A 22,543-nucleotide genomic window follows, 5' to 3' on the forward strand; every position below is an offset into this window, starting at 1 on the left:
ACTTTTTATCTCTTGCAATAAAATAGTAATGAAGCCTATACATGTATAACAAATATAAAATTTCTTCTCTTCTCAATAAAGAGGGGAGAGAAAAATTCAGAACTTGAATAAAAGCACCATATTTAAAAATCATTTTTATATGTAATTAGAAAAAATAAAATATTAACAATAGTAATGAAATTAAGTCTGCCAGCCCTATTTGTAGTGGCTAGAAGCTGGAAAATGAATGGATGCCCATCAATTGGAGAATGGTTGAGTAAATTGCGGTATATGAATGTTATGGAATATTATTGTTCTGTAAGAAATGACCAGCAGGATGAATACAGAGAGGACTGGTGAGACTTACATGAACTGATGCTAAGTGAAATGAGCAGAACCAGGAGATCATTATATACCTCAACAATGATACTGTAGGAGGATGTATTCTTTTTTTTTTTTTTTGTCTCAAGTTATTTATTCTTACATACACAAGGGCTTCCTAACCTATGGTACATGAACATGTTATTTAAAATAACTGACAAATGTATTTCAATATAATTTGTTTCTTTCATATTTCTATTTTGTATTCTGTATTTTATTTTGTGCATTTATTATTTTTATTATTTTTAATAACTTTTTATTGACAGAACCCATGCCAGGGTAATTTTTTACAACATTATCCCTTGCACTCACTTCTGTTCCGATTTTTCCACTCCTTCCCTTCACCCCCTTCCCCAGATGGCAAGCAGTCCTTTACATGTTGAATAGGTTACAGTATATCTTAGATACAATATATATGTGCAGAACCGAACAGTTCTCTTGTTGCACAGGGAGACTTGGATTCAGAAGGTATAAGTAACCCGGGAAGAAAAACAAAAATGCAAGCAGCTTATATTCATTTCCCAGTGTTCTTTCTTTGGGTGTAGCTGCTTCTGTCCATCCTTGATCAATTGAAACTGAGTTAGATCTCTTTATCGAAGAGATTCACTTCCATCAGAATACATCCTCTGGACAGAAGCAACTACATCCAAAGAAAGAACACTGGGAATTGAATATAAGCTGCACACATATATTGTATCTAGGATATACTGTAACCTATTCAACATGTAAAGGACTGCTTGCCATCTGGGGGAGGGGGTGAAGGGAAAGAGTGGAAAAATCGGAACAGAAGTGAGTGCAAGGGATAATGTTGTAAAAAATTACCCTGGCATGGGTTCTGTCAATAAAAAGTTATTTTTAAAAAAAAGAAGAAATTAAGTCTGCCATTATTTTTGAAAAGAGCTTTTCATTGTACTCTCCTATGGCTCTACTTAGCATCCCTTTTGCTTATCCTTCATTTTTGAAGAAGACCAATGACATCACAAGTAATGTCTTGACTTGTGAGCAAATTGGATTTAAGTGAGGCAGAGTTGCACAAAGTCATCAGCCTCACTTACTCTTCCAGACTCATTGAAGTCCAGCGGCAGAACAAAGTCAAGATAACTATTTATGACCTGGAATGCAATAAGTAATTTTGGGCATCTTCAGTGTTTGGTCAAGCTTAGTCAAGCTCTAAATGTCCATAGTGCTTTCTTCAGCCCTGTTTATGACCACTGGAACAAATGGTTCCCATCCAGCCATTCACTGGGAGAAGTATATATTCACATGCTTGGGGTAGATAACCCTCTAATTCACTGATAGGGTCTATCAAATTTACTCTCAACTTGGTTTAGCTTGTCTCCATAGTTGTTTCATGGTTGCTATGAATGCTAAAGCTTCTTGGATCTACAAGGGAGAATTGGGTGAAAGGTAGACAAAAAGGTATACAAATAGCCCTAAAAAGAGTTTGGCATTCCCTAACACTAGAGGTGCCAGTCCTCCCTGAACAGGTGTCATCTCTATTCCTTTCCAAGTCAAAACACTCTTCCCCACTTACTTCTATGTACTGTCTCTCTTACTAGAATGTAAACGTCTTCTGGGCAGGAACTGTCTTTTTGTATTTGCATTCCTAGTGTTTGGGCAATGTTTGACACAGGAATTGCTTAATGAACAATTTTCATTCATTCATCCATCAGTGTAAGAAGAGAATGCTCTCTTCTTGGAATTATAGAATATTATAGCTGAAAGTGATTAGACACTGTGCTACCTTTGTATTAGACACTAATTTTATAATTAATGAAAAAATCTCTACTTTGAAGTTTACTTTCTATCAGGGAGATATGTATGTATATATGCACATATATGTGTGTGCTATTATATAGCTGTATATATAATATTGTACACGTGTGTGCATAATATTATGCACATATGTACACACACATATATTCAAAATAACCTAATAAGACCCTAACAAGCTAGTTAAGGACAGGAGGAACCATCATTAGTTTTAAAATTAATGAAAAAATCCCTACTTTGAAGTAGTTTACTTTCTATCAGGGAGACATGTGAATGTATTTATATATATGCACATATATGTGTATACTATTATATAGCTGTTTATATAATATTGTACACGTGTGCGTAATATTATGCATATATATACACATATACATCTAAATTCAAATAAATACAAGATATTTATTTTCATCTTTCAAAATCTAGCTTAACTGTTACCCTGTCCAAGAAGACTTTCTTTAGTTAACCTTGTAAAACATTAAGCTTTTTTTTTTATGACCAATTTATTGCTTGGGTGCTAGGCTTCAATGAATTTCAATAACCAGTAGCTATAGAGGAATATAAATCTTTCAATAGGCTGGCAATTCTTTCATAATCCTATGTCCTTAGGCCCTTTTGGCAAATACCTACATATTCTAATTTCTCTTCAGCCATACTAATCCATCCCAGCAGCTGGCAGCATTTCGAATTTCTTAATAGAGGAATTAGAAGAAATCCTGCCACATATTTTTTAAATGCCCCAGACACAGGCTAGGTTACCTTACAATAAGGTAGCAATTAAACTAGATTTTGAAAGATGAAAAGGAATTCAATAGGTCATGACCAGATCCAGACTGGTCAAATATACTACTTAGCATAGTTTTGAAAGTAAATCAGAAGAATATGCTAAAATTGCAAGTATTTCCTGCACTCAATTTTTCTTGTTCTACTTAGGGCAATGCCTTTCTAAACTTGTGGATGTGTACATTTTGATACCAAAATAATTTAAAGATATTGTCTCAGAAAGTCTGATTCAGAATAGTTATTTTTCTGTATATATAAATACTGTTTTGTTGCTGTTAATTTTTCAGTCATGTCCAGCTCTTTAGAACCCCTTTTGGGGTTTTCTTGGCAAAGATACTGGAGTGTTTGATCATTTTCTTCTCTAGCTCATATGGATGAGTAAACAGAGGCAAGCAAGGTTAAATAATTGTTCAAGGTCACTCAGGATCTGATGTTGGATTTGAACTAAGAGGTCTACTATATTCCAGGGCCACCATCTGTACCACTTCACTGCTTCTCATATATGTGTGTATATGTGTGTGTATATGTGTGTGTATATGTGTTTACTTAGGGAATGGAAGAAACCTGAGATCTTATTTAATCCTTTCTACTCATTTTACAAATGAGGAAACTGAGACCTAGCAAGGTTAGATGATTTTTCCAGGATCAAAGAGGCAGAAAGTGCCACAATTTTGATCTAGGTCTTCAGAATTCAGACAGACTATCATGGCAGTGAAAAGAAAGGGAACTGGGAAGTATAACATAATGACAACATCATATGTTATTGTGCTGAAAATGCACAATAAGAAATGCATTGTGCTGAAAAACTCTTGACTTTGCCACTAATTTGCTATGTCATTTTGAAAACATCATTTTCCTTCCTTGGTTTCATCATCTTTAAAAGGAGAATTAAAATAATTCATCTCAGGAATCTCCCTCACATATATCTCATGGTCTGTGATCATGCAACATACTTATTAAATATTGTTTAGTTTTTTTTAAAGTTGAACCTTTCCTTGCTAAGTATACTGTCTCTGTTCTCTCTTAATGGGGAACTTCCAGAAGCATTTAGTAGTATTTTAAAAGAGTTTCAGAATTCCTTAAGGGTTTGATACTTCTTTCAATATAATTTTCTACTTTTGGTCTTACAGTAGTTAATTAAATGTTTGTGATAGTGACTAGTTCTATAATTTCCCTGATAAAGTATCCTTTTAGGTAAGGAAATTCCTTCTTCCAGATGCAGGTCACCACTTTCTCTGAAAATTATAGTCAGAGAGTTGTCTCAAAGAGAAATGAATTCCTGTTGTTTGTATACAAAATAACATTATCTAAGTTTTATTGTATTTTTATTTTCTTAGATTTTTCCCAATTACATTTTTTATCTGACCAGGAGGCATTCAGGTATGTTGCCAGCAGGCTGATCTTTTGATATCACTGTTCTAAGGCATTTAGAGATTGAGAGATTTACTTAGGTTCACAAATCCAGTATGTGTTAGAGGTGATGCTGCCCAAATGTCTAAGATGATATTCAATAGGGTTAAATATAAATGTGAAATATTAATAATAACATATCTAAATATAAATATCAGCTTCACAAATATAAAATGACAGATAATAAAAAAGATGGGGCATTTTTTCCATGAGACAAATGGGATCATTTTAAAGGAGGTTTGTAATTTTCTGAAGGGAAATCAGCCCTTTCTCTTCCTTTTGTTCAATTCCAGACCCAAAGTATATATCCACACTGTCCATCACATATACAATTATCATTTATGTGTATATGTGTATATTGACAGGTAAGTTCTACAGCTTATTCATCCAAATAAAAGTTGTCATCTGGACCATAGACAGCTTTCATTTACTTGATCTTTTCTGTGTGAATGGCAGGTGAAATTCCTTTTGAGTTATTATATTTTTATAGGTCCCTTTCTTTTTTTTTCTTTTTTTTAAATTTTATTTTATTTAATAATAACTTTGTATTGACAGAATCCATGCCAGGGTAATTTTTTACAACATTATCCCTTGCACTCGCTTATGTTTCGTTTTTTCCCCTCCCTCCCTCCACCCCCCCCCCCCAAGATGGCAAGCAGTCCTATATATGTTAAATATATTGCAGTATATCCTAGATATAATACATATTTGCAGAACCAAACAGTTCTCCTGTTGTACAGGGAGAATTGGATTCAGAAGGTAAAAATAACTCGGGAAGAAAATCAAATATGCAAATAGTTCACATTCGTTTCCCAGTGTTCCTTCTTTGGGTGTAGCTGTTTCTGTCCATCATTTATCCATTGAAACTCAGTTAGGTCTCTTTGTCATAGAAATCCACTTCCATCAGAATACATCCTCATACAATATTGTTGTTGAAGTGTATAATGATCTCCTGGTTCTGCTCATCTCACTTAGCATCAGTCCATGTAGGTCTCTCCAAGCCTCTCTGTATTCATCCTGTTGGTCATTTCTTACAGAACAATAATATTCCATAACATTCATATACCACAATTTACCCAGCCATTCTCCAATTGATGGGCATCCATTCATTTTCCTATAGGTCCCTTTCAGGAGGTTCTGCAATGTGTTGGGTCTTGATGCAATCAGCACAATGTCATCCACAAATAAAAGCATTTTGTGAGTACTTTTGTCATCCACAGAAAATACTTTTTTGAAGTTGATTTTCCTACATCACAGAAGAAGACCCTTTTGGTAAGTAAATATTTTCTTGTTTCGTTGCCAAACTTGATAATTATGATCAGAAGACCACTGAGCAGGGTCATTTCTGTCATATCATTGAAGGAATCTTCAATGTATAGATGAAATGAAACCTTGTTTGGGGGAAAAAATCTTTTTATGCGGTATTTTGTTTACTGGCTCAAATACTTTATATAATCTATCTTTCTTTTTAATTTTTTTTTTTTTTTTGCTGAAGCAATTGGGGTTAAGTGACTTGCCTAGAGTCACACTGCTAGGAGGTGTTACGTGTCTGAGACCAGATTTGAACTTAGGTCCTTCTGACTTACATTAATCTATGTATAGATGGTAGAGTTCACTTATATTATATGTTGGTCATTATTGATATTCTTTCAGTTGCCTTTTATGGATCTTAATGAAGTTTGATTTTTTTATTTTGCTTTTTTTCCTTCTTCAGATGTTTTGTATGCCTACCCCATATCACATTCATAACTGTGTCACTTCTAGCATGAATATCTTTTCTATAATTTTGGCTATGTGTACCTTCCCAATTTTCTCTTTAGTGCAATTTAGTTCAACTCTTTAGTCCAATAAGCACATTTAAGACTGATGTTAATGTCTGAATGTGATGGTTCCATTGTCTTCTGAAAAATTGTTATCAATATTTTTATTTTATGAATTATCTTAATATTTCTGTTTGTTTTCTATTTTTGTACTTAAATGACCTTGGGATGACTTTGAATAGTTAGATGGATATTTCATTAAGTTTTCTTTAAGATCTATTGTTGTTCTTTGGTTTAAGAAATAATTCTTCCATGTTTCTTTATAGAATTTTACAATTGAGTTAACCGTTTAACTTATTATTGCCTTTGGAAGCTTTCTCTGTCTGCTTGACAAGTATGATGGACATTCTGTCAAGGTGCTTTCTGGGCTGTTTTGATCTCCATGGTGAGGCATTTAATTTTCACTGGTTATAATGATGAATAAAATTATTTAAAACAGTATTGATGTCATTGATGTTGCCCTTGTTTTTTTTTGACTATCAATTAGTTGTTTCAATAATTTAGTAGCGAGTTGCTCTAATTATATGACATTTTTTGTGGTTCCTTGACTAAATAAATATTTGTGTATAATCTTAGGCAAATCAATCAATCAATGATAGAATCAGAACTAGAGTCAAGGTTTTCCTAATGCCATGTTTATTCCCTTGCCCCTTACACCATGGTGAGACTAAAAATGAAATGCTTCTCCAGTTATCAATTGGAATACATTGGCTCACAGTTACTAGTGCTTTGAGTCTCTGCAGACCACAGCTTTTTTCCTAACTTTCAGATTGTCAATTTTTCTTGGTGGAAAGTGGAATTAATCCTACATTTTAAAGACATGTGGTAGTGGAGAAGCAGGGCTTTGGCCTATAGCTATTAGTTAAAATATGAATTTAATAATGATATATGGTCAATTGTTCTGACTGATTTTTCCCCTTCATTGGACAAAATTAGAGTACAAAGTTATGAACTTGTTGAACATTTGAAAGAATGTAGATTCTTTCTTTTGTTATGAGTTGACACTATATTAATATGTTGCTGGAGAGGGGAGAAGATATGTCGGGCATTAACAGCCCTATCTGCCAACATTTCAGTTTCCTTGGTGGTTCAACATCATCTTAATGTGGAGCATCTACTGTAGCCATTCATATGCAAGACTGTAAATTCATAGAGATAACATATTGGTAACATAGATAGAATATAGGGAAAATCAGATGAGAGAATTTTACAGAATCTGTATTAATAAGTAAGAAGTGATTAGTTGTGTTTCTAATAAATAGCCTGTCCTTCTAGGTAGCAAATCAACTTTTTTTTGTCATTCAAATTACATTTAGTTGGAAGGGGGGAAACATCACAAATTGATTTTTATTAAATTTAGTATTCTCCTGGTTTTAATCTACTGGATGACCATATACTTGAGCATTGGTTTAAACCTAGAGGGAATGAGCTGCCTCTCTTTAATCACATACATGGCGTGTTATAAATGAAGTGGGGCTGGGGAAAAGCTGAGCAAAGGAAAATTCAGGCCAACAGCAAGGGAAAACTTCCTGGTCGTGGGATTAAAAAAATTACAAAGGTTGGAATGGTAAGAGTGTAAAAGTAGAGTTCAATGCCTGAAATACTTTAAAATGAAACTAAAAAAACATTATAAATTCCAGTTCCCTTAATGACTTACAAGCTACCAATAAGACATGATGGAGTCTGTCTTTTTTTCTTTTAACATGCAATTTATCTTAACATTAACAACCAGAGCACATGCAGTACTGATATAGTCTTTAAGAATTCTGCGTCATCTCCAGAAAATCCACTCTTGTCAAGTGCAGAGAGATTTTATCAATAGAATGTTGGCTACCATATGATGGTTTTTTTTTGTCTCAAAAAGTCATGAAGACTTTTTACTAAAGCATAGGAGGCATAAAGAAGCAGGGAGAACTTTGCCTCATACTTTCTAAAAAATTATGACCATCATAATCTCCCACCCTTTGTCACTTCAACCTTTATCCTCACTCTTCCTGACCTCTCCTGTTTTGGGTTACAGTATTAGAAGATGAGGTGGCCTTTTTTTTTTTTATTTAATGATTACTTTATAATGACAACATTATTCCTTGCACTCGTTTCTTTTCCGATTTTTCCCCCCTCCCTCCCTCCACCCCCTCCCCTAGATGGCAAGCAGTCCTTTATATGTTGGATATGTTGCAGTATATCCTAGATACAATATATGTTTGCAGAACCGAACAGTTCTCTTGTTGCATAGGGAGAATTGGATTCAGAAGGTATAAATAACCCGGGAAGAAAAACTAAAATGCAGATAGTTCACATTTGTTTCCCAGTGTTCGTTCTTTGGGTGTAGCTGCTTATGTCCGTCATTTATCAATTGAAACTTAGTTAGGTCTCTTTGTCAAAGAAATCCACTTCCATCAAAATATGTCCTCATACAATATCGTTGTCGAAGTGTATAATGATCTCCTGGTTCTGCTCATTTCACTTAGCATCAGTTCATGTAAGTCTCGCCAGTCCTCTCTGTATTCATCCTGCTGGTCATTTCTTACAGAACAATAATATTCCATAACATTCATATACCACAATTTACCCAGCCATTCTCCAATTGATGGGCATCCATTCATTTTCCAGTTTCTAGCCACTACAAATAGGGCTGCTACAAACATTTTGGCACATACAGGTCCCTTTCCCTTCTTTAGTATTTCTTTGGGATATAAGCCCAATAGAAACACTGCTGGATCAAAGGGTATGCACAATTTGATAATTTTTTGGGCATAATTCCAGATTGCTCTCCAGAATGGTTGGATTCGTTCACAACTCCACCAACAATGCATTAGTGTCCCAGTTTTCCCGCATCCCCTCCAACATTCATAATTATTTTTTCCTGTCATCTTAGCCAATCTAACAGGTGTGTAGTGGTATCTCAGAGTTGTCTTAATTTGCATTTCTCTGATCAATAATGATTTGGAACACTCTTTCATATGAGTGGTAATAGTTTCAATTTCATCCTCTGAAAATTGTCTGTTCATATCCTTTGACCATTTATCAATTGGAGAATGGCTTGATTTCTTATAAATTTGAGTCAGTTCTCTATATATTTTAGAAATGAGGCCTTTATCAGAACCTTTAACTGTGAAGATGTTTTCCCAGTTTGTTGCTTCCCTTCTAATCTTGTTTGCATTAGTTTTGTTTGTACAAAGGCTTTTTAATTTGATGTAATCAAAATTTTCTATTTTGTGATCAGTAATGGTCTCTAGTTCATCTTTGGTCACAAATTTCTTTCTCCTCCACAAGTCTGAGAGATAAACTATTCTATGTTCCTCTAATTTATTTATAATCTCGTTCTTTATGCCTAGGTCCTGGACCCATTTTGATCTTATCTTGGTATATGGTGTTAGGTGTGGGTCCATGCCTAATTTCTGCCATACTAATTTCCAATTATCCCAGCAGTTTTTATCAAATAATGAATTCTTTTCCCAGAAGTTAGGGGCTTTGGGTTTGTCAAACACTAGATTGCTATAGTTGACTATTCTGTCTTGTGAACCTAACCTTTTCCACTGATCCACTAATCTATTTCTTAGCCAATACCAAATGGTTTTGGTGACTGCTGCTTTATAATATAATTTTAGATCAGGTACAGCTAGGCCGAGGTGGCCTATTTTTTCATTAAAAGTATCTGTACTTACTCCCTTAATTTCTTTCCATGTCCTCCAGGAATTTCTCTTTCATTATCTCTCCTCCCCCACTTAATTCCGTATCCACCGCCTCTTTTCCTACTGTTTAAAAATATATCCTTATTTTCCTCGTTTTTTAGGAGACTTCTGTTTGGTTCTACCAACCCCATGACTATGCCTTTATTTCTTTTTATAGGCAAACTTATGGGAAAAGTTGTTTATATTTTTGATTGTATTCTTTCACTCATTTATCAGTACCTAGAAATCCGGCTTCTGACCTCATCACTTTAAGCAGTCTTTTTCAAACATATCAATTTCTTAATTACTTAGTTCAATGGACTTTTATCAGCCTTTAACTTTATTGACCATTGTATATCATTAGACACTATTTGGCCATCCCTTTCCTTCATGATACTGTGTCCTCTGGATTTTTGTAACATGTTATCTCCTATTTCTTCTCTTATACACTTTAAAGTTTATAAAATGCTTTTATCATAACAAATCTATGGATTGGCAGAGCAGTTACCATCATCTCCATTTTATAGATAGGAGATTGAGGCTCAAAGAGGTTACATAAATCAACCATGGTTATGTAACTAATAAATGGCAAAGCTAGAATTCATAAACACATGGCCCAAATTCAAGCTTAAGCATTTTTTCTACTCTCTCCTGCTGCATTTTGAATTTTATTTTATTTTTGGTCTGAAACTGTGATTTCATCAGTGTGGAGAATATCCAATCCAATTCAATCCAACAAGCAGTTGCTGAACAATTGCTATAAGGTATTGTGCTAGATTCTGGGAATACAAAGAGAGAACAAGAAAGCAATCCTTGTCCTTTAAGACCTTACATGTTATTGGGGGTGTACTAAAAGGAAACAAGCAAGAATATACAATTTAATCTAAGGAGAAAGGAATAAGCACCAACAACTAAGGGGATGAGGCAAAGTTTTCAGTGAGAGAGGATACAAGGTAGTAAATTCTGAATAAAGCTAGATTCTAAAGGGTAGAGAATAAAGAGAGTATATCTTGGCATGAAATCTTAGACTTGAAAGAGGCCTTTGAGATCATCCAGTTGAAAATTCTCACTTCCACAGAAGTTATTACACAGGAGGTAAATGGCAAAGATTGAATTCAAATACAGGTCCTTTGATTCCAAAAACTACTGTTTCTTTGACTTTTGTGATGGGTATGATATAACTTATTAACTTATCTTGATATCCTTAGGAACGTGTGCACAAATTACCCTTTGTATGCTCTACTTGCCTACCCTTTCATGCTCACAGAAAAGATATGACAGGACAGAAGTAGCTTTAGAGAAATTACAATGAAAAAATGCAAAAGATTGAGTGGGGTCAGGGACATTTCATTATAGTACTCTAATTTGAGAAGAGTCATGTTTTGCACAGAAAACTTATTCTTCATAATCACTACTTGGGTACCGTAAAGGACTTTGATATATCTGATATATATCAAGCTTTTCTCTCCATTACTCCAAACCAAATCAAAGTCATGATGGAGGGAAGTCCAGAGAACAACTAAATTAATATAATTGTCAGAATTCAAGCTTTCCTGAGAACCATTTAAGAGTCAGTCTTTTTTATCCCCTCAAGCCAGCAGCCTCTATGTTTCCTCCCCTTCTGAATCAAACTCCTAGAAATTAGTGTTCATACTCATTGCCTCTACTTTATCTCTTCTTGATTCTTACCTAGTCTTTAGTCATTGATTGGGCACAGCCTCAGACAAACAGATTTATGAGAAAGATCTTAATTTAGAAAGGACACTTCATCCTGGGCCATTGCCAGTTGTTTTCACTTTTGTCTTGCCATTGAACTTCTATGACTCTGGAGGAGAGAGTGAGACTAATGACATTGTGTAGCTTTATTTCATTTAAATCTAATTCACACCCAAGTCAAGACAACTCAATTTGTCAATCAACAGCATTTATGAATTGTCTACTAAGGGGCAGGTATTGGGCTAGACACTAGGTTATAAGGACAAAAGTAAAACCAGTTTATCTGGAGCATTACAATAAATTTGTTTCCTTTTATGTGTATAATAACCTGCAAAAGAATGAAGAGAGGAATCATCTCCTCCTCTGAGTCTTCTCTTTCCTATGTTAACTACATCCATTTTCTTCTGCCCATCCATTGTTAAATGGAATGATTTTGAATTTTTCTTATCATTCTGGAAGCCTGCTTTGGATATGCTCTTTCTTGACAATGTCCAGAATAAAATTTAATCATGGTTTGTTAGAAAGGGAACATGCCCTAAAGTCAGAGATTTTAGAGTCAAATCCCAGTTCTGCTCTTTCATAACAATGTAATCTTGAGTGAGTCCTTTTCTTCTCTAGGTAAGCCTCATTTTCTTCATATGGAAAATGAGGGGGTGGTGATGTCTAAGGTGGTTTCTACCTCTCCATTGTATGACTAGGACTAGAGATGATCTGACTGAGACAGAGTAACATGAGACTCTTATTTCCTATTATACAGATGCTGTTCCCACTATTAATGTCATGTACATTGTATAAGCAATGATATCAATAATAACTAAGAAATAATAATTTTATTATAAATATTATTTTAATATCTATAAATATCATAACACAACATTTATAACATAATATAATGCATTATTATTATATTATAATGTTATGTTATAAAATTTTTGATTATAATTCTCTAATAATTAATGATTATTATATATATTATGACAAGTAGCTATAATTATAAATGATTATTGACTTACTGACTAGTAGATCCATAATGGGCAAAGAAATGAAAGCTATTTGTCACAAATTTTTAACCTTAAGGCTGATGTCATGAAAGGCACCTCTCCACAAAAATGTTTCCATGTCACCATTGGTAAGAGACAGAGCTCTGGGACCAATGAAACAGCTATAATTGCTCTTATTCCTGTACTATTCATTAATTGAAATAGTACCTTTATTGGTGAATACCACTTCCTGGTAGAAGAAGCCCTGCGTAAGTTGTTGTTGAGATTTCGAGGCTCAGGGAATTCATATTCCTGCTCTGGCATCTTGACGCGAGCATTCTTGGCCTTCTCTAGCTTGGCTCCTTCTTCTGTAGATCCCTTTTCTCCCCATCGAACCTTAAGAAAGAATCAGAAATGTCTTAAGAAAGAATCAGAAATGGCCAAACCCCTTTGGAAGCTTCTTGTTATGGGGATAAAGAACTGTTCCAGCAGATGAATGGTAACATGTCAGTCTACTCCTTATGGAAAAAGTCCTGGAATTAGTCAGTTCTAGGTCTAACTGCTCTCTGACATTTTTACTGCTTGGGAGATCACAAACAAGTCATTTTATTTCTCTAATTTCCTCTTCTTACAAAATGGGAAAATAATATGAGTACTACATGTTTTCCACACAATAACACTTTTGTATGGAAAACACATTGTAAATCTTAAAGGGATATAGATAAAAACAATCTATACACAGAGATATTCCACCACTTGGAGATAGCAGGAGGCAAAAACCCCCAAAACATCCATTGTTTTTAGTTAAGTATTGTTGTTATTCAACAACAATAACAACTGATACTGGAATCAACTACCAGACCATGACCAATATAGCTCAAATGTATTAATCTTAATAGAAATTACTGTGTCTAGGTGGTTCTCCATACAATCTAGGCTTTTCATATCACACTCAAAATAAGTGTAGCCTGTGGCTATTTTTACTATTTGCCACATTTACTTGATAATTTGATATTTACTGAGAAATGTTATCATGGTAAGAGTTCTGAGTTTCTTCTTACCAGATGTGTGATTTGGGGCAAATCATTTTCCTTTTCTGAGAAGGTTGAACTAAATAATCTGTAATGGGCTGAGGCTTGAGTTGATGCACTGAGGTCCCAAGCATGTGAGGCTGAATAGTAATTGGACCATACTCTATTAATATATATGCTTGGAGAAAGGATGGCCCCCACCCACTCTTTGTGCAAGTTCTGATGTGTTGTATAGGAAATGACGTTTTTGGTGGGTGGAGGCAGGGGAGTGGAGAGGGAAGCGGAAGGAGAGACTGCTGGCTGGCGTCTTGACACAGCTGCTCACATTGCTATCACGACTGCCCTTCACCCCCAATTCCCCTCTATTAGCTGGCTTCCTGTCGCAACTGCTCATATTGCTATAGCAATCCTTCTTCACCTCTTCAATAAAGATTGAAGATTTTTCCCTTAACCTAAATTCCTGACTCTGGCTGATTGTAAATACACGGTCATCACAATAATCTTTAATACCCCTTGTATCTTTATGATCTATTAGTTTGCTATGTCATCAGGAACTAAATTATACTTGAATCAAATAATATAATCCTACAAACTGACCACTCAGCACTACAAGGGACCTCAGAGAAAATCTAGCTAGATTTAGAGAAAAAGAAACAGAGGTTCAGAGACGTCATACAGCTAATTTGTTGACACATCTAAGATTAGTTCATTGTTGTGATGACATCTGGTGCTTCTTTTATTATACTAGATATGTCTTGTAGTATAAAGGTAAGGGCTCAAATCTTGAGAATGTATAGCCATGCCTTTTGTAAGTATGCATTTAGAAAATTTAGTGAAAATCCAATTTACAGACCATGGAAAGTAGAGCTATGAAGAGGTCATATAGAGTCTCTAATCTTCTCAGATAAGAAAACTGAGGCCCACATTGATTAAGTGACTCGTCCTTAACCCAGATCCTTTATTTCCAAATTTAGTGCATTTTCTATTACTTTTTTGGGAAGCAAACTAAAACTGTTGATCTAATCAAGGTACAGTTATTTTCCCCCTAAACTTTCTTCTCATCTCAACCTATTATGCATTTAAATATTTTGTGACCATGCTTATCTTTAAAATTTTTTTAAATTGTATTTTATTATTCCAATTACATATAAAGATAGTTCTTAAGTTTCATTTTTTTTTCTTCCTCCCTTCTCTACTTCCCCTTTCTCCAAGATGGCAAGCAATCTGATATAGATTATAGAGCATGTTTATCCTTAGAGGACATACAATAAACTCCTTTCTACACATCTGCATAAAGTATCATAGAGAATTTTTCTGCACACACATGGCTTTTCAGAACCCCAAACTTTTGAGATCCTATCATTCTAGGTCTTTTATTTACTGGTAAAATCTTATGAATCCCTCTGGAAAAGTCAACTTGTTATACAAGGATACCTGTGTGAAAAAGTTTATACTCACCTCCATCCTCTTAATACCTCCAACTCCTCGACCGCCATAATAAGAAGCATCTACTGTTGGCCACTTTTTCTTAGGTAATCCATCCTCTTCTTCGTCCTGCAAAAAGACGAAGCTCTGAATTTTCTAGTGTTTGCTTGAGGAATTAAGGCAATATCTCTATGTGGGACAAAATGAAATAAGAAGGCAAGGGGCATCTATGTTTTATGGTGTGTGTAAAGTAAATTATTTACTATTTTTGTAAACTCCAATCATTTCTCTGTTTTAAGTAGAGCTATTGTGTTTTATGCCCATAAGTAAAAGACAATATGCCTGAAGTCATCCAGATATGTTTGAATTTAAACACATATCTTGAATTTATTTTTAAAAAACTATTTATATTGCCTTTAGTTATTCTTAGCAAAGTATGTGGCAAGATGCTTTGCTGAAGAGGAAAAAAGCGATAGGGTATGCATAATGGAGCTTGTAAGAGACTAGGAAATGGATCTGCAGCTCCTGGCTGATGATAGAGATGCATAAAGATGGGAATTGAACTCATTGAAACCAGCAAGGCACCAAGTGAGACAATGTAGAGGGAGAAGAGAAAGATTTGAGGTACATAAATGCTGGAAGAGGAAAATGTCAGTCATTGGTGGCATGGGGGGGAAGTGAGGGAGAGAGTAAAATTAGTCAGTATACAAGTGGTGCATCAGTGAATTTTCTAAACATGATAGAGAGCAATTTGGTACAATACCCCAAAGCTCCTAAACTTTGTACACACTTTGACCAGCAGGGTTAAGTGATTTTCCCAGGGTCACAAGTTAATAGAAGTCTGATATTATATTTGAATCTTTAAATCTTTCTGATTTCAGCCTCAGTGATCTATCCATTGCACCACTTAGCTGCCTACATAATCTTCATAAAAGATTGCTTTTACTGGGGTTGGCAGAATGGGAATTTCTGTATAGTTACAGTGATGCAAAAATAAAAAAAATAAAGAAGTACAAATGAAATATTTTAAAATATACTGAGGAAAGCAGAAGGCAGTTTGGAAGAGGACTCATTTTTTCAGGGCAGTTTGCCACTACTCTGAAATCTTAACATGTACTATAAGAAAAACTAAATTATACATAAATGTTCTCATATTACATTTAATTTATATGGTTTATCTATCTAAATAGATAAATTTATATGTGAACATATTAAGATATTCAATATATTGTCAATGTTTCATATATGAGCATCATATAAACATATTAATACAACATGTTAATATATGTTAACATATTAATATATTTGATATGATAGTATGGCAATACACTATCATAATATTCTAATATATCAACACATTATTTACTGTTTTATATGCATGCCCATATATGCTACTCATATTTCACATGTTAGTTTCATATGGACTGTACTCTTTTCTCCATATTTAAATGTTCATATTTGCTAGATTCCTAATAAAAAAAGATGTCCAGAAGGGAAGCACACTCGTAGTATGCATTCCCTTTTCTCTTTTCTCTTTCTTGAATCTAGGAGGGAGCTGCTTTTCCTTGGCCTTTAGCAATGAAAAAGGGCCCACTCAGTGCGTGCACAGAGGCTGAGAAGCCTCACAACAGGAAATGCCAGGATTTAAGAAATCTGCTTCTTAAGCTCTTAAAAAGTAGAGCCAGTCATCTGAGTCCCCTGATTCTGAGTGTGTCTGCCAAGGGGGAAGAACGAACAGAAAGGCAGCCCAGTAGCCCAGGATTGGATGGAGGAGAGAGTCACAAGCTGGCTCTCTTCAGCATGGTTTTGTTTACACAACTGAGGGCTGAAGGGTTTTGCAATTTTCACAAGTGAAAAATGCTCTTTGATGTCTTCCTTACAGTTGGCAAGAAATTAAGGTAATAGCCTGCAGCAACAAAAATATAGTCCATTATAGAGGTCATTGATAAAAACAGCTGAACATAAGTGACTTTTTTCTTTTGATGAATGAAAACTCAAGAGAGGCAAGCAGACTAATAAAATAGAAAGAAAATGGGAATTGGAATCAAGTGGAATTGGGTGTAATGCCCCACAGAGCTAATTGCTACCTATGTAGTATTAGGGAAAAGGCTGCATAAATCATTTCACTTCTCTGGGTTTCTCCATCTACAAAATAGGGAGCTGGAATCATTGATTTCTGAAGCCTCTTCTAGACCCAGAACTAACAGTCTACAAACTTGGATAAGCCACTTCCTTTCTTTGGCCCCACATTTTCTTCCTCTGTAAAATGAAGATCAGGTTGGATTAGATTATTTTTGAATCATGGAATATGTTCCTTACTGCACCTGTTGCCTGGTTCAAGGTATTTCATATAAAGTAGAAACTTGTAATAACATGCCTCATTAGAATAGATTCAAATACATCTTCAGCTAAATCACTTACTCTAAAATATCATCAATGAAGCTGGATACACAGACATAATTAATATCTAATATATGTTAATATGGGGATTTGCAGTTCATAGTCACCTTCAGGAAAACTACAAACATTTTATTAGGTATTTTACAGAAAAGTTGAACGATTTGATGTGGGAAATACCAGATGTTAGGTAGAAATTTTATCTAATTCGATGTAAATGTTCCAGATTTTTATTTTCTAACTCAGACTCTAATTAGGATTTTTTTTTCCATGTCAGTAGCAAAAGATATAGACTCAAGGAGTCTTGAGGGCAAGAACTGTTTAACTTTTGTATATCTTTCCCTACTGATTTGTCAAACAGTCAATAAGTATTTGTTAATTACCTACTATGTGCCAGGCATTCTGTTAAGTGCCAGGGACAGAAAGAAATGCAAAATCTTTGTCTTAACTCTCAATGAGCTGGCAGTAGTCTAATGATAGGTGAGACAACATGCAAAGAACTCTGTACAAACAAGATATACAGAATAAACTGGGGATCAATAGAGAGAAGGCACTAATATTATGGCAGGGAGGAATTAGGAAAAGCTGATCTTAGAATTTGAGATTTTAGAAGAGTCTTGAAGGATTGGTGGTACAATAGAAGTATTGAGTATAGAATCGGGAAGACTCATCCCAAGTTCAAATCAACCTAACTTCAAATCTGGACTCAAACACTTACTACCTGTATGACTCTAGGCAAGCCATGTAACTCTGTTTCCCACATTTTCTTCCTCTGTAAAATGAAGATCAGGTTGGATTAGATTATTTTTGAATCATGGAATATGTTCCTTACTGCACCTGTTGCCTGGTTCAAGGTATTTCATATAAAGTAGAAACTTGTAATAACATGCCTCATTAGAATAGATTCAAATACATCTTCAGCTAAATCACTTACTCTAAAATATCATCAATGAAGCTGGATACACAGACATAATTAATATCTAATATATGTTAATATGGGGATTTGCAGTTCATAGTCACCTTCAGGAAAACTACAAACATTTTATTAGGTATTTTACAGAAAAGTTGAACGATTTGATGTGGGAAATACCAGATGTTAGGTAGAAATTTTATCTAATTCGATGTAAATGTTCCAGATTTTTATTTTCTAACTCAGACTCTAATTAGGATTTTTTTTTCCATGTCAGTAGCAAAAGATATAGACTCAAGGAGTCTTGAGGGCAAGAACTGTTTAACTTTTGTATATCTTTCCCTACTGATTTGTCAAACAGTCAATAAGTATTTGTTAATTACCTACTATGTGCCAGGCATTCTGTTAAGTGCCAGGGACAGAAAGAAATGCAAAATCTTTGTCTTAACTCTCAATGAGCTGGCAGTAGTCTAATGATAGGTGAGACAACATGCAAAGAACTCTGTACAAACAAGATATACAGAATAAACTGGGGATCAATAGAGAGAAGGCACTAATATTATGGCAGGGAGGAATTAGGAAAAGCTGATCTTAGAATTTGAGATTTTAGAAGAGTCTTGAAGGATTGGTGGTACAATAGAAGTATTGAGTATAGAATCGGGAAGACTCATCCCAAGTTCAAATCAACCTAACTTCAAATCTGGCAAGCCATGTAACTCTGTTTCCCTCAGTTTCCTCATCTGTAAAAATTAGCTGGAGAAGGAAATGAAAAATCACTCTGTTTTCTTTGCCAAGAAAACCCCAAATGGAGTTATGGAGAGCTGGACATGATTGAGCAACAAAATAACTGAAAAAAAGTGAATTTCTAATTGTATAAGGATGTTAAATCTCTTATGAAACCTAACATTTCTGTGAAAGAGATTTTGGGAGGGGCTTTAGTGGATAAGTCAGATTTTTCCACTGAATCTGTGGCATAGATAGCAACCTCACAAGATCTCAATGTCCAAGGTTATCAGAAAATTTTTTTTTTTTACTGCAGGTATAAATATCTTATCATTCCCTGTGATTCTGTCATTATGGAATAAATCTGCCCTCTGGGATTTTGGTTTGTGGGAGGTCTTTCAAAACAACTATCCATTTGATAGTCTGGAGTCCTGGCTTGTCAAACATTTTTAGATAATGATATTTAGTTTCTAAGAGGTGCCTATCAATACATTCCATGAAGCTTATTAATGTTTCCACCTGTCTTAAGGAGACAAATGAAGATGATTCATCTTCATTCTCATTTGAGAAATCTGAGGCTGAGAGACATAAAGTATCTCACCCAAGGCAACAGAAATCAGTCACTCAACAAGCATTTATTAAGTATGTCCTATTTATACTAAGTGTTAGGAACACAAAGAAAGGTACACCTGGGACTTGAACTCATGGTTCCAAACTTATATGTGTTCTTTTTTGGAATGCCTTCCAAGGTGCCATGTAAAATCAATTAAACCAAATGTATCTTTCATGCAAAAATAAAGACCTGTTTGTTCCAAGAAGCTGAAGAAATACTTTTCCATCAGAAAGAGTATTGTTGCCAATCTGTTATAACACAATGACTACCAGCTCGGTGTAGCCAAATAGGAATGCTCAAGTGGATTAAACGACAAATGTAATAGGTTAAAAAATGGACCTATGTCAAAACAGGCTTTTCTTAAGTAAACACTTTCGCTTGGTGTGTGGGGCTGACTCACACTTTGGCTATGGCCATATTACAAACAACCCTTTGTTTAGCCAGCGTGGGGGGAGAGGAGGGCTTATTATAGCCTGTTGTGTCCTAGACAATTGCTAGTGAACATGCCAGTGGTAGAATCTTTTTAAAGTCTCAAGAATAGCAATAGAGTGTAATATGCATATTGCTATCCTTAAAGGCTTGGATATTTACATTTGATTTGCAAGATGAATCAGGATGTTGTTTCAAGATGGATTTTAGCAGAAATCTTTAGAAGGAATCTTGGGCCTGGAGTCAGATGGCCCAGGTTAGATAGCCAACTTTAGCTATTGACTAGTTGTATGAACTGGTAAATCAAACTCTGGGCCTCAATTTCCTTATCTATAAAACAAAGGGGTTAGACTAGATGATCTCTGACATTCCTTTCAGCTCTAATATTCCATGGAGAAATTGGAAACCTATTCACTTTGTGGATTATTTGTTGAATAATTAAAACCAGAGTGGAGAGATTGAGAAGTCTTCTATATTTTCTGCTGTGTAAAGATTAAACGGTTAGTGAGAGGAGACCCTTATTTTAGGAGATATCTAAGTGTGATGAATTTGGTTCTTTTCAACAATGTGGTGATTTAAGACAATTCCAATAGGCTTGGGAAGGAAAATGGCATTTGCATCCAGAGAGAGAACTATGGAGATTGAATATGTATCAAAGCATAGAATTTTCACTTTTTTTTTGTTTGCTTGCTTGCTTTTTCTTTCTGATTTTTCTTGCAAAACATGACAGATATGGAAATATGTTTATAGGATTGTACATATTTAATCTACATCAGATTGCCTGCTATCTTGGGGAAAGAGGAGTAAGAGAAGAAGGGAAGAAAAGTTTGAAACACAAAGTCTTACAAAAATGAATGTTGAAAACTAATTTTATATGCATTTGGAAAAATAAAATACTATAACATGTTTTTAAAATTAGGAAATATCATGAGTAATTTATCAGTTCAGATTCTTTGTCTCCAAACACAATGACTAAATCTTATTCCATTTCCTCTATATTCCACACATACTAAAGATATTCTTTTATGAGTGCTGGCAAATAGCATCTGAGAATATGGATACTGAAAATATTATTTTGTTGATGTTTGTAGTTGGGATCCCCTATGAAAAGGGCTCCTGAAAATTTGAGAACTTTTTGAATATTTTCACTTTTTGGGATAGTAATGGTGGTAAATTGCCAAGGTCATTAAAATACCAGCTTGTCATATAATCAGTAAGAATCTGTAATATTGGTGCATTGGAATATGATTCCTATTACCATCATTCTCCCCATCTTCTTAGTTCCTAGTCACCAGTGAAGACTGGATCCTATACTTATCTTCCTTAATTTTAGTATGAGTTGTTAAATCCTACCTATTTTTTCATAAAATGGCTCTCATACCTATCTCATTTTTTTTTATTTCAGAGACACTATGGTATAGTAGTCCTCCATGATTTGATTCAGAAGAACTTAAATCTGAATCCTGAGATGTAAAAATAACTCCCTTGGGGCAGCTAGATGGCACCATGGATAAAGCACTAGGTTTAGAGTCAGGGAGAATTGAGTTTCAAATCTGGCCTCAGACACTTATTATTTGTGTGTGACTGTGGTAAATCACTTTACTGTTTGCCTCAGTTTCCTCATCTATAAAATGATCCAAAGAAGAAAATGGCAAACCACTCCAATATTTTAAGCCAAGAAACCCCAAGTGAAATCACAGAGCATTTGACACCGCTGAACACTACCACCAAAGACTATTTCCTTAATTGGATTGTTGTGAGAATAAATTTAGATAATTTTTGTAAAACAATACTATTATTCCTAAAGTCAGCAACAGTTTTCAGGCTCTGATTATCTTATGCCAGTATTAATAATAATAATTTTAAAAGACTATTGCTGTAGACCCCAAACCCAAACTGGTGATCTTGCCTCCAGTATCTACCTTCTTCAATTCAAACTCACAAATAATTTTCTCAAATGAAAAATGAAAAATTAAATGATCTTTAAGATCCTTTAGATTAAATTTGATGAATAGTTTACTGTGTGCTTAGTGCTGGGGCTACAAGTAGGGAAAAAAAACCAAAAAGATTCTGTCCCCAAAGAATCTAATATTGTATTTCAGGAAACAATATGTACACAAATAAGTTCAAAATATATACAAAGTAACTAGGGACAGGGGAAATAAAGGAGATGGGAAATAGTGTTATATTGGTATTGGTTGTGGGAAAGGAGGCAGACAGATGTTATGCTCTGGAGCTAAAGTTACAAAATCCTTGCATATCCTTGGACTCAGTAATGAACTACGGGACCAATACACCAAAGAAATCAAAGAGGAAAAGGATGCATTTGTACACAAATATCTAGATCAATTCTTTTTATAGTGGAAAAGAACCAAAAAACTGAAGGGGTGAAAGTCAATCGTAGAATGGCTGAAAAAAAATGACTGAACAATTATGATATACGAACATAATGGAATAGCATTGTACATAAGTATTGTATAATTGACATAGTTATAAGAA

General features: G+C 34.6%; 1 protein-coding gene across 1 annotated transcript in view; it reads right to left on the bottom strand.

The window, feature by feature from the left end:
- The window catches only part of ANTXR1 (ANTXR cell adhesion molecule 1), a 289,146-nt gene that overhangs the window by 76,751 nt on the left and 189,852 nt on the right, over positions 1 to 22,543 (bottom strand). The window contains exons 15-16 of the mRNA XM_051975446.1: positions 15,006 to 15,101; positions 12,745 to 12,912 (exon numbers count right to left, since the gene is read on the bottom strand). Of these exons, the coding sequence (XP_051831406.1) occupies positions 12,745 to 12,912; positions 15,006 to 15,101 (264 nt within the window). The remainder of the gene's footprint in view (positions 1 to 12,744; positions 12,913 to 15,005; positions 15,102 to 22,543) is intronic.

This window comes from Antechinus flavipes, chromosome 2 (assembly GCF_016432865.1).
Source record: "Antechinus flavipes isolate AdamAnt ecotype Samford, QLD, Australia chromosome 2, AdamAnt_v2, whole genome shotgun sequence".
In the NCBI taxonomy this organism is placed as follows: domain Eukaryota; kingdom Metazoa; phylum Chordata; class Mammalia; order Dasyuromorphia; family Dasyuridae; genus Antechinus; species Antechinus flavipes.